General features: G+C 32.0%; 1 protein-coding gene across 2 annotated transcripts; it reads right to left on the bottom strand.

Moving 5' to 3' along the window:
- Positions 1-3,119: 3,119 nt before the first annotated feature.
- Positions 3,120-10,948, bottom strand: LOC116007461 (probable serine/threonine-protein kinase PIX13). Of its 2 annotated transcripts, XM_031248135.1 has the most exons (7): positions 10,645-10,948; positions 10,487-10,572; positions 10,196-10,444; positions 6,590-6,725; positions 6,110-6,246; positions 4,794-4,917; positions 3,120-3,825 (listed from the first exon to the last, which is right to left on the bottom strand). In XM_031248135.1, the coding sequence occupies exons 1-7, from the start codon at positions 10,718-10,720 to the stop codon at positions 3,365-3,367; spliced, it is 1,269 nt and encodes a 422-aa protein (XP_031103995.1). In that variant the 5' UTR covers positions 10,721-10,948; the 3' UTR covers positions 3,120-3,364. The 2 variants fall into 2 exon arrangements, with proteins under 2 accessions (XP_031103995.1, XP_031103994.1); XM_031248134.1 differs by having other exon boundaries at positions 10,196-10,572.
- Positions 10,949-13,594: the final 2,646 nt, after the last annotated feature.

Consider the following 13,594-nt stretch of genomic DNA (forward strand, 5'->3'; position numbering starts at 1 on the left):
CAGTAGCATCAAACCCTTCTTTTTATACGGGAGGTGGTGGGTTCGAGCCTAAGTTAAATGGTGCAAAAGTTATTGGAGTATTTTGACTGAAAATTTTGGTTTTATAAACTATCACCTTATTTGCTATTTAAACAATCACATTATAACATTTATTATATTAATTTTTAAAAGATAAAAGATTCATTGATTGAAATAAATATTAATTAAGTGACGAGATAGATAAAAAAAATTAATATTTATTTAAACAATAGATTTTTTTTCTCTAAAAGTTAATTAAATATTCAAATGTAATTGGTTGAAAAAAGTAATATCTCGTTAGACATGAACCCAATTCGATTTCAATTTTGAAGGTGGTTCATGGTACTTAGAATCATAGGAACGAGTTCCGATTTGAATTGTATTTTTATTTTTATTTTTAAATTCTAATTTCTAATTTTGAAATTATCCAAATTCAACATTTAAGATTTTTAGATCAAATATTTAGAATTTTAAGTTAAACAAACAACAACAATAATAATAATATTAAGTTACCTACCTATCTTATCATAATAATTTTAATAAAAATAAATACCTAGATAGTTAAATTAAAAAAAAAAATCAACCCTTAAAAAAATAGATTTGGAACTTAGATCTGATTGACTTGGTTGTTTATACAATAATCGATTTAATTTGGTTCAAACTGGATCATGATTTTCTCTAAGTATGTATTTGGAAGATATACAATCTTATATCTCTTAATAGAATTGTGTCTATTTCGTTTTTTAATTTAGAAATAATGAGGGAAGTTCACACTCACTATTTGAAAATGTGTACTAAATGTACAGTAGATAAACTATGATCTTGTGAAATAATTTATAAATCACACAAAAAAGTATATTATATTAGAAAGATTTGATGTGACACTCAATTAAGAATATATTGACAATAATTAACACAATTTTTTTTATACAAAAGTTATGTTTCATACTTTCATCTAATGCATTACCCCCATCGAGGCAAAATGTTAACCATTATTGGGCTACATTTACTCGTTTGTGTCCAAAATTTCATAACTAAACGAGTGGCTGCACAGCTACCATCTTTAAAGCCAACAAATTAAATTGGTTTTCAGCTTTCTGTCCTGGATCAAATTGTCATAACTTATTCTATTTCTCGAGGAATTTTTATTATATTTTAAATATTTAATAGTTGATGGCTGCAATAATGATGAAGAAATAAAGACCCTACAAGCTAAGCAGTCAAGCACAGGGGGGTGTAAGCCTTTGTGCAGTTGAACAGCCAATAGTAGCGTCAAGCATGCAGTCTCCCATGCTTCTCATCTTTTGGGATTAAAAAGAGAAAAGTTGGGTTTAAATGATTAAATTAGAAGATAAAAGTTTTAGCTTTGAAAGCCCTTTCTAGTTTTTACATTTTACCATGGCATCATTATCTGGTGAATAGAAATTAGAAAGCTGATTGCTGAAAGGACGTTTTAGCTTCATGATCAATTGTATAGATCTCTGGGACCTCCTCCTTCAATATTATATTGTTATTATGATCTTACTATCGTTCTTATCCAAAACTACGAATAGTATTGAGTATAATATAATCCTTATGATAGATCTATCTTGATCAAATATTATTAATACTAATTTTGATATAATAGTTTATACAACAAAAAATAGTATATATGACTATACTTTGTACTTAAAGGTGTACTCAATCAACACTATTATAAACTTTTAAAAACCTTAAAAGTTTGATGACTTTTAAAGAGTCTTTTAAAAGGGTGATTGGCCTTTGGGAGCTCCGTGGCTGCAGGTGAATGGCCCGGAGGATAGGGGGAAGGCTGCGGCGATGATGAAGGTGGGTGGTGCTGCAGGGGTGGTGTTGGAGGTGGATAGCTTGGTGTTGAGTTCGAAACGAAAAAGAGGAGGTGAAGGGATGATGATGTTACAATGGGGAGGTCTCTTCGGCTCTATGTTTGGCGGGCAGTGTTGTAAAAATTGGTCTAGACACTGACTAGGCGCTAGGTGTCCCGTACCCATAGACCAAGGCGATTTTAGTCTTAGACAGCTTTTAGTTGGCTTGACTAGGCGCCCTAAGTACCAAGTTGAGCGCCTAACTCGGTCAAGTCGTCCGCCTAACTCAACCTAGTTGATGCCCAACTCAGCAAGTTGGACAATATACACTCAAATATGTAAGACATGTTATTCAGTTTCATTATATATATATATATATATATATATATATATATATATATATATATATATATTATAGTTTCATTATAGCACAACTAAAGTATTTAATTCAACTACAGCTTCATTTAATACACTCAATATATGAGATATGTAATTCAGTTTCATTTTAAATACACTATTTTTTTTGGTGGGATTGGCCCGTCAACGATGGGTATAGCAAAGTTACCAAACTCTAACGTAATTGGCGCCAGCAATATCAGCCGCAAGAATCGTTTCAATGCTAGTCGTAGGCGTGTCTAGAACAGTAGTTCCCCAGGTACCCAGTTGCCCAAGATTCGCAAGGTGATCTGCACTTTTGTTCCCCTCTCTGAGATTGTGCTGGAGAGAAATCTTATCAAAGGAACCCATCAAGAAAGTACAATCTTTAATGAGAGTCGAACTAAATCCTTGATTTCCGACCTCTCCTTACAGCAAGGAGACATTTTAAATACACTATAGTTTCATTGCATCACAACTAAAATTTCATTATAATTCAAACTTCAGTTTCATTTCACAATATAAACTTAAAGCAATCCAACTCCAAATGAGCATTACAAGAAGCCCACCGTTTCAGTCAGGAAAGAGCTTCTTGATAGGCCAAAAAGAAACTAATTGTCCAATTTCTCATTACAAAATCCAATGTTCATATTATCTCACATAGCTAAATTCATCAGTTAAGTGATGGGCCAATACCAAAAAAGGACCAACTAGTATATCATATTTTATCTTAGAATCCATTTATATGTATATGTGTATTATATGTTACATATGCACATAGATAAAGGAAACATCTATGAAAAAATGTACTTATTTTGAGAGGTAAAAATAACTAATATTAGATCTCTCAAAATGGTAATTTTTTTACAAAGCTAGAGAATAATTTTTTTTTTAGAATATTACTCATAGAAATTTTTAAAAAAATCATACTTAACATCAAAATAAACATATTTACAAAAATACTATTATGTCCTTAACCTATCCACATATTCCATGAATCAAACTATGACATTACACAAATTCTAGTCAAAGTGAAAATATGTTGGTCTTAACTAGGCCTTGCAAAACAAATATTGGACCCAAAGTAAACAAAGCCCACAACTAAGAGTCAATTGCCAGAACAAAAAAAAAAAGTTGGATCATTTTCTCTAATAGCTCCGATTAATTGCCGGTAAACGGCACTCTTGACGTCCGATCGCATTACCGCTGATAGTTTTCTTGGGGTGGAGAGGTGAACGATGATCGGCGCCGTGACGGTGGTGGCTCGTGGACTGGTTGGGTTTGTGGTCTCTGGACCTCATCTTGATGGCATTAATCTCTTCCAAATTGCCCAAAACTTCTTCCATGTGTGGCCTCACCTTAGGATCAGGCTCCAGGCATTTCATTATAAGCTCAGATATTTGGAACACTGCCTTTGAAGGGTACTGCCCTTCCAGTCTTGGGTCTATTATCTTCCTTAGCTTCTTCTTATCCGGCAAAATCGGCTTTGCCCAATCTACTAGATTGTGTTGCCCGCCCGGCCGGTTCAAGTCCATCACTCTCAAACCCGTTATTATCTCCAACAGAACTACTCCGAAACCATACACGTCGCTTCTCACATACAAATGTCCTACATATATAGATACCAAACTGACTCCGATTAGAATTTAAAAGACGTTTTAGAATATAGCATTGAAACACAAATAGTCAATACTGTTCCTACTGAAACTCATACGATCGGACCTATAACATCTCATTTAGAGAAGTCACTTCATGCCACGAGACTACAAAATCACTGGCAACTACTATAGTTAATGGCGAATGGTTTGGTGAGAATGACAAGTAAACAGGTTGTTTGGCCGGCAGTTGAATAATTAATTCTAACATTATTAATTCCCTATGGAGGACAGAATGCATGCGGGTCATTCTAATATAAATTCTTATTCAGACATGATTACTACTCAATATAATATCCTAGTTATGTTAATTAAATGGATAATTTAAGGAAAATAGCTGTCAGAAAGCGCACATTAGATGCAACTACCCACCATATTTATTTTTAATGATTATATTTCTATATTTAATGAAAAAGTAATTGTCATGCATGATTCGGTTTTATCGAAAGTTCAAAGCTGAATCATGTACAGTACAAATTAGTTCTAAACCATAATTGAATGAAAAGTTAACCGATAATTCATAAATTACGTACCTAGCTAGAACTGTATAGTAACAATTCAAGTTACAATTATTATCAACTATGGACTGAATCGAAATGAATCGTGACCAGGTATACATCTAGGTTGCTTATAAATTATTTCACTTCTCCAATATTTTATAACGTTAATTAGTTGCTTATAAATTATAGCTTATTAATAGTTTAAAATAAGTTATAAGTTCTTAAATAAGTTCTGTCAAACAAAACTTCAATGTGATTAACTTTTTGTAAGCACTATACACTAATTCTCCCACGTAATGGGTTGATCCATCACCTTACTTTATTTCTGTATTATTCTATCGAATCAGAATATAGGAATTATAGAGGTAAAAGAATTTCGCTTTGGGTAAATTATGGTAAAAACTGAAGAAATGAATAATTACCAGTTGCCATGTACTCTGGTGCTGCATACCCATAGGTTCCCACCACTCTCGTTGTTACATGTGTGGCTCCTTCTTCCGGACCCGACTTTGCCAGTCCAAAATCCGAAAGCTTGGCATTATAATCCTGAAATTAAATAAGCAAAATGGAAAAAAAAATAAATAACATTTTAGTCTTTCAATTGTAACCATATAATAAATTTATTTTCAATTATTTGCATTGCGGATTTGCGGTATAGATTTAATTTTTTAGATTTCAAGCAACATATTTAGGGTGTCTTTGGTTCATGGATTTACACACTAGGAATGAGAATCAAAATCATAGTTGGTGTTAGGTTGACAACTTTTAAAAACATAATTATGAAATTTGATTACCCATTCAATTAAAAACTTTATTCTTTTGTTAAAAACCGGTATCATTGAATCTTATTGTTAATCTGATTTTTAAGTTTAGATTAATGTTTTTAGATTTTAGTTTTGATTTTTGTTTTGTTCATATTGGTGCTTTGAATGTCATTATATTAGGATCAACGGTTTTTGTTTTTTGATTTTGAATTTTTAGAACTTTTATTCCAATTATAAGATCATACATAACCAAACATCAATATTGGTAATTATCTCAATTCCACCCTACTACCAAAATACAAAATACTTTCACCAAAACTCATTACCATTATTAAGTATTTGATTCTCATTCCGATTCTGATTCCATATGCAAACCAAATGCACCTTAGTTCTTAAGATTAGGGTTCTGTTAGAAAGAGACATCATTAGACACCATGCCTTATATTATAACGGAAATTTGATGTTTTTAGAGTTTGTTATAATCTTTCTTTTGGGAACAAAATTTAAAATGTAAGCTAAGCAACTATATCAAAAGTACATTTATTTTACATGGTAAAATATTAGACAAATTCTGTAAATAATAAGAGTGAGATTTTTTGATAGTTTTTTCAGGTCAATTAAGTAGGAGGGAGAAAATCTAGAGAAAAAAAAAAAAAGAAGAAGAAGAAAGAAAATTAATGTTAGTAAAAAAAAAGAAGGAAAATAATGATTAACACGCCCAACGACCCGCTAGCGTAGCTAGATTGCAAAATGCAGACCAACGTGAGTTTTTTTTTTTTTTTTTAATTTAAAAATTATAGGCCTACAAAAAACTAATTTTCCTGCAAATTTATTTTTTCTCTTTTTCTTCTCCCCTCCTTCCCCCAAGTCATTCTCTCCCCACCAACCATGCAAAAAAAACTTTTTTTAAAAAATCTCTATTTGGGTTGCTCTAATAGCGTATATATAATATTTAAAAAATTAAAGTAAATTACCCCATCCAACAATATGTTGGCTGCTTTGAAGTCACGATAAATGACTTGCTTCTCAGTTGTATGTAAGAATGCAAGGCCTCGAGCTGCCCCTAATGCTATCTTCATTCGTAGTTCCCATGGGAGTATTTCTCCACCCTCTGCAATACATACACAAATACAAATTATTATTATTATTATTATTATTATTATTATTTGAATCTTGAATAATTAAATAATAAAAATATCATTTTTGTCCCTCAATTATGATTGTGGTATAAATTTAGACTCTCAATTTATTTATAGTGTATATTTAATCTTTAAATTCTCAGTAAAGTGACTAATAAGTGACATATTTGATTCTTTAAATTAAGAATATATTAAAACTTTAGAAATTAAATTTTTAACTAAATAAAAAATTTTCTTTCAAAAAAAAAAAAACTAAATAAAAAATTTAGTGATTAAATCTACCTAGCTAACGAGTGGGGTTGGGGGTGGACTTACTTCTGAAAAGGTGGCTTTCTAAGCTGCCCCTCTGCATGTGTTCATAGACCAGCAGAAATAGCTTTTCTTCCCAACAATATCCGATTAATTTTACCAGATTTGGGTGAGAAAATTTCCCCAGGAATTTTACCTCTGCCTGCATCCACACATTTTTAATTTTTATCATCCAGAAAAAAAAAAAAAAAGAAAAAAGAGAGAGAGAGAGAATGAAGTGACTAACTACACAAAATAACAAAATCAAAATCAAAAAAATAAATTGCCAGATCAATTTGATACTTTTTTTTTCTAAAATTTTTAAATTTGAAATCCCCCCCCCCCCAAAAAAAAAGAATTACAACACGAGTTAATGTCATATGGTGTCTTTCGAGTACAATTGTTTTACCACGTTTAATCTAAACTTTCAAATTGATCCGCCGTGGTCCATCGACTTTCAAATTATGACCATTCGTGGTCCAAGTTAACCACCCATGCTCTTTCAACTTTCAAAATTTAACCAGTCACGGTCCTCTAGAAATAACCATGGGTGGTTAAAATTTGATAGTTGAAAGAACATGTATGATTAACTTTGACCACATATTGTAACAATTTAAAAGTCAAAGGACCACAAATGATCTATTTAAAGATTTAAGAATAGATACTACAAAATCACTATACTCGAAAGAGTTATTAACTCATTAGTCATTACAACACCATCGGATATTTATTGAATCAAACTTTGGTCTTATAATAATGAATTAATAATAAATGAGAAAGACAGAAAGAAGTCTATATAAAAAGTCAAAAGTAATACACCATATGTTTTCCTTTTATTCCCATCATGTCAGTTTAATTTATTATTAAAAAGAACAGTTGGCTGATAAATTTAAATAAATATTATAGGTGAGAGTGTAAGTCAAGTGTGGTATCATGGGCCATCAATTCATTAATTTCTCACACTGCAAATGTTTGACCAACTTAAGTCAGCTACACCATATGAGTCCAGTCAAATTTCACCCTTGAAAAACATATTATAAGAAGGCAAGAATTTTAGGTTAACAAACTTTCTTATCTTCAATATACCTAGCTTATATTAAATGAGAAGATTTTGGTCTCATTATACTTGAAAAATAAAATAGAGGAAACATGTCGGGAAAGAAATAACGAGTCAGGAGATATTTGGTAAATAAATGTTAACTGATTGGGTTAGTGTATTTGACTATTTGATAGCCTTAACTGTTAGTGGTCAAACAAACCAAAATTGACTGATAAACTAATTATGTTACCAAACAGTGTCAACATTTTTTTTTCTTTTCAATAATTTAATACGATTAAAATAATTCAATATTTTTTACGATTTGTAAGAGAAAGTAGTAATTGCACCAAAGAATTATCCATATTAATTGCATAAACAGTATACACACACATATGTGTGTGCGGGGGCAATAAAGCAAAACAATTATGTTTTAAGTATTGTTGTACTTTTAATTTTGTTACAATAGTATAGTGAGAACTATAATGAATTCGGGTAAAATTATTTTTTATTTTTGAAGTGGAACACTATTAAAATGTTATGTGTAATTGTATATAAGTATAACTAATATGATATTAGTTAACAAATTAAAGAAAATGAAAAGACATTGACGTTTCTGTTTGGTAGCATCTAATTTTGAAATATTAATTATATCAAGATGTCATATTATTTTTCCACCAAAAAAAAAGGATTTTATCGTAATTATACCTAAGCAACGTAAGGGGGACTCCTTGTCTCCTTGACCTTTTCAACGAAACTCAAGGTTGACTAGCCATGGTGCTCAACACATGTGATAATGTCGTATAGACCACTCAGGTTCTTTACAATTACATTCACATCCATTCATTTTCATAAAACTTACTTTAGACCCCTATGTCCCGTTCTCAACTTTAGATCACTGGTTTCCCATTGTCACCTAAGTTGTATTTTGTTAATAATCTTATAATTGAATGATAAAAAAAATTAAAAATTTTATTTTTAACATAACCTTTTCAGATGTATCAAATTTTTTTTTAGATTAAACGTCAATGGTTCAATCCTTGATTTTGGGTATAAAGCAACCTTAAATCTCTAGGCCAGCTGTCACATCCAATAGAGGTGTTTATAACTCAGTGAGGAAATTAGTCATTATATTCGGTGGTAAAAGTCATGGTACACCTAAAACAAAAATCTAGATTTATTTTTCTGAGTTCAATAATATAAAAACTTGTAGGGGTATTTAGGCAAACTCGTCGCAATAGTCTGCTAATTTTTGATGACTTTCTTAAGAGTTCTTTCCATTCACACAACAATGCATTTACACGTTTCTACCCCTAATATTACACCAAAAATATCAATTTATAATAAAATTAATTAATTTAATTCATAAATAGGTACTACAGAAACACATGTATGTTAACATGTTCTTTTTGGTGAGATGTGCATTTCAATATCCAGAACGCATCCACACATATAATATATATACCCATCCACTCTGTCCATATTCATATATATACATCTTTTTTTTTTCTTCTTTAAATTTTGAATAATTAAAAAAAAAGATTAATTTTTATGCTTAACGAGGGAGATAACATATGCATACATGCATTTGCATAAAACGTAATTTTTTTTAATGTAATAACTAACTCGAGAACAACACATATTTACACCAATGACAAGACTACTAATGATAGCAACATTTAATAGATCTTTTTATTTTTAGTCTCCTAATTGTCGTATTTTTCACGTATTTGTTCATTAACTATTATTTTTCACATTTGATGCATGACTATCAAACATTTTCACATTTAGTTATTTTGATCAATTGTTCGGTCAATCTTAGCAAGAATCCCTCATATAATAACCATGTGAATTATTTGAAACGACATTTCTATTTTTTTTGAACTTGAGCAGAGTAAACCGCTCAGTTAAATATAATAGTCTTGGGGTTAGTATTGATAACACTCAAATAGACTTGGCTAAAAAAAATGATTGGAAAAATCAAGTCTGACAAGAATTTGATAGTCATATACCAAATGCATAAAATTGCTAGTCAAATAGCATATTTGGAAGAGGAACAATAATTGAAGGACTAGATTTTTTTTTTCTTTTTAAAAACTCATTGAATAATGTTGAAGAGGTATAGTGGGAGTTTCCTTTGTCATTCAAAAAGAGGTATAGTTTGTACCTAATGTAGCATAGTTTATACACAAAAAGATATTTTTTTTAAAGAAAAAAAGATAATTATCTATGAAATTGGCAATATAATATCCATCTAGATCAAGTGTATCTACGTATATACTATTTTAAGTTAAACCATGTATTATTAGTCTTATAGTACCAATAATGATTAATGTGTAGGTAGTATAATTGTACTTGATAGGACAATATAAAAAATTCTATATATGTAAATTAATTAAGTTTGTGAAAGGAATTATATATTATATATGTGGAGAAGAAATGTATAAATATCTTGAAACTATAATTGATTGAACTACTCAGGATTTATCTCGTCCTTAGATAAAAATTTTGAAGGGTTCAAAATTAGCCTATTATAGTATATAAGAAAAATACCTAGTAAAAATTAATGTATAAAGGGTAAGTTACGTTGGTGTTACCTGCCACTCTCTGATGCCCTGTTCGCTGTCGGGGTTGGATTTCTTGACGGCGACAGGCATTCCGACACCAACCTTGGACGGGGCTAAGCTTTTCTCGTCAACCCAACCTTTAAACACGCGCCCGAATCCGCCTTCACCCAACACCGTATCCGGCCGGAAGTTCCTCGTCGCGCTTTTCAGTTCCGCTAAAGTGAACATCTTCAGGCTCGGCGTCACCGTCTTCCCACTCGCCGCCGCCGGCGCGTCCCCGCCACCGTCCTCCCTCATCATCTTATTCGCCGCGCCGCCCCCTTCCCCATTTCTGGCCGGAGACGCCGCCGGCGGGGTTTTACCCGCCGGAGTCCGAGGCGATTTCACCGGCGTTTTGTTGCCGTGTTCTGCACGCACATAAGATCAGGCATAATTACAAGCAGAACATCAAATCATGTAAATATAACTAAACAAAATACCTTTAGAATTATTGGGGGTAGAAAGTCTGAGGTTGCTCGGAATATTCTGTACTGGTTTAGGCCAGCAGTTCCCCATTATTTGTGTTGTTGACGACGATGATGATGAGCAGTGAAGATGGTATATATGGATACAGCTGGTGAGTATTGGGGAATTGAATGGGGGGAGAGAGGAAAAGTGTGAGAAGCAATAAAATTAAACATAGAAATGTGTTTTTATATGGTATGAACTATGGATTGGAGGCCAAGTCGTGTATGTAGACCTATTCTTCTATCTCTAGATGCTCTACCCCTCTCCCCCCGCATGTTATTAATTGGACATCTATACATACATACATGATACGCTACCCAAATATATAGACACACTCAAGTAAAAATCAGCCAGTGTTAACAACAAAATTGAGAACTAAATTGAGAACTGATCTTAGCCATTGATATATATATATATATATATATATATATGAGAAGATGAATAGTTCTAAAGAAAAAAAAGTGCAGTAAATATTTGATAATTACCTCAAACTTTGAGGCAACACTTATAATATATATATAAAAGGGGAGAGATGCTTCCGGTGACTGATGAGTTAGATCTGAGTCGTTGATCAAATTTAGATCAACAGCTCAAATAATCAATGAAAATTTAAAAAAAAAAAAGTGCTCCCTCAATTAAAGAAACAAACTATAAAAAATGTCATATATTAAGAAAGAAAACAACACACTTTAATAAGGAAAACAAAGCATCTAAACAGGAAGACAACGCGTTAAAGAAGAAAAACCACACACCTAAAGCTTTAGACTGACGCATCTTGAGCAGGAAAACAGCGCACCTTAAACACACATACTACGACCCTATATATATATATATATATATATATATATATATATATATAGGCGTGTGTTCAGGTGCGAACCACTCGCCCAGGAAAGAAGTGAGAAAGCATGCCATCCATCCACGTGTCCAGATGCAACTGATCATAAACATTGATTTAAAAAAAACGCGGTGGTTCCATATATTGAGATGGATGAAGGGCTTCCGGCGAAGCACCAGGGGTAGCTCCCGCACCCGTTCCTGTACACATACACATGTCGGCGTAGGTAGCTGTGTCACGCTAAGTAACTGATAGATTCTCTCTCAATTTAATTACCTCAGCGGATTTTGTATTCTTACTTCGCGTCGCTACTAATCAAACTGATTGAGCACTAGCTGTATTAGCATTAGCGGCTTCCAAAGTAAGACCTTCCACACTTGTTACTCCTGCTATAGGCTACTGATGCGGAACAGAAAACACATTTTCGTAAATAATTGAACATTGAAGTGCAAGTAAAATGTATTACAAGTGCAAGTAGCAGTTTCATATAGTGAACCTAAATGCAAGTAAATTGTATTGCAAGTGCAAGTAAAATATATTACAGGTACAAGTAAAATGTACACTCAACATCAATACTAAGTGCATCAGCTACTTGCACATATAACACATTTACTTGTACCAAAGTTCTAGTTATTTACGAAAATGCCACATCGTCGTTTTTTTTTTTTTAAATTACATCTAATTCGTTGATATAGACACGTGAAAGGCTGTGAATGACTCTTATTTTTCTACTTGGCAAAAGTTCTCACTTGAGAGCGCGCATATATATATATATACACACACACATAGAGTTCACTACTTAAAAATATAAAGTATACCTTATAATATTTTAAAGAGTAATTCAAAAACTAAAAAAGTAAACTTGGGATGGATATAATATGGCGTCGCTAGGTGGTAGCATTTAACATATTTGATATATGATCAATGCTGTTGTAACTAAGTTGTAATAATTTTTATTAGACAAAATGCTGATAGTGTTTTTCAAAAAAAAAAAATGCTGATGGTGTGATTTAAAATTCATAAATCCTACCGAATACCCAATCAGTAGGTCAAAGTCAAAGAAGACTTAAGGGGTCATGTCTGGTATTTAATTTCCTTTATAGGATGAATGTGAAGCCTTTATTGAAGTGATTACACCCTACCAAAGCATCCTCAATAGATGAGGATATGCAATTTTTAGGAGATGCAATTACAATGAAAGATGTAATTTCAAGGAGATGCAATTTCAAGTTAAAATTAAAGAAGAGATGAAATTTTAAGGAGAAGAAGTTTCAAGCACCAAGAGCATCCTTTTCAGTGGAGTTTTTTCGCCGTTTTTGAGAAGTTTTTGTAAGTGTAATTAGAAAAGAGAAAATAGGAAAAAGAAAAAGAAAAAAACAATTAAAATCTGACAGCAAAACAAAAAAAAATAAATAAAAATAAAGTTATGGTTGAAGTCAGCTGGTGGTCACTCTGACGCGCCCAGATGCGCGTTTTGGGTGTAATTTTTTTTTTCTTTTTGTTCTGACATTAATATCCATTTTGCAGGAGAATGAACTCCTTTAATTTTTGCCTCCACATCAATTCATTGAATCAAGCTAAAGATAATTTACTGACATGATCCCCCAATTGTTCATAGATGGAGATGCCCGATTTCAAAATTAAAGAAGAGATGAGATTTCAAGGAGGTTTCAAGCATTAATTAAAAGGAGTAGAGACTTCAAAATTAAACTCATGTAGCTGAAGTTTGAAGAAGCAGAGATTTCAAAATTAAGAAGCAGCTGAGATTTCGAAAAATTAATTTCAAGGATAAGAGATTGCAATTCAATTACATTCATAGGAGAAGAGATTGCAATTAAAATTAAATTCAAGAAGCTGATATTACACAACAATAGCCGTATGATTAAATTAAAAAGGAGGTAAGATTTGAGCTCAACCTATCTATAAGGAGATGAGATTTGATACTAGCTCAAATTGAAAAGAGTTAAGGTTGGAGCTAAAATTCATCAAGGATTAATTCTAATGTGGCGTGAACTTCATCAGATTATCAAGAAAATTATTTTGCTTGGATTTGGAGTCCAATTACAATTCTACTGGAACTTTTC

The sequence above is a fragment of the Ipomoea triloba genome, chromosome 15 (assembly GCF_003576645.1).
Source record: "Ipomoea triloba cultivar NCNSP0323 chromosome 15, ASM357664v1".
Classification (NCBI taxonomy): Eukaryota; Viridiplantae; Streptophyta; class Magnoliopsida; order Solanales; family Convolvulaceae; genus Ipomoea; species Ipomoea triloba.

Bases quoted from the DNA above. Each gene is read 5' to 3' on its own strand.
- LOC116007461 (XM_031248134.1), bottom strand. From the start codon at position 10,720: ATGGGGAACTGCTGGCCTAAACCAGTACAGAATATTCCGAGCAACCTC. The intron at 4,918-6,109 runs GTAATTTACTTT...ATTTAATTTCAG, and splicing joins CCAACATATTGTTGGATGGG to GATTATAATGCCAAGCTTTC. The intron at 3,826-4,793 runs GTAATTATTCAT...CTATATATGTAG, and splicing joins ACCAGAGTACATGGCAACTG to GACATTTGTATGTGAGAAGC.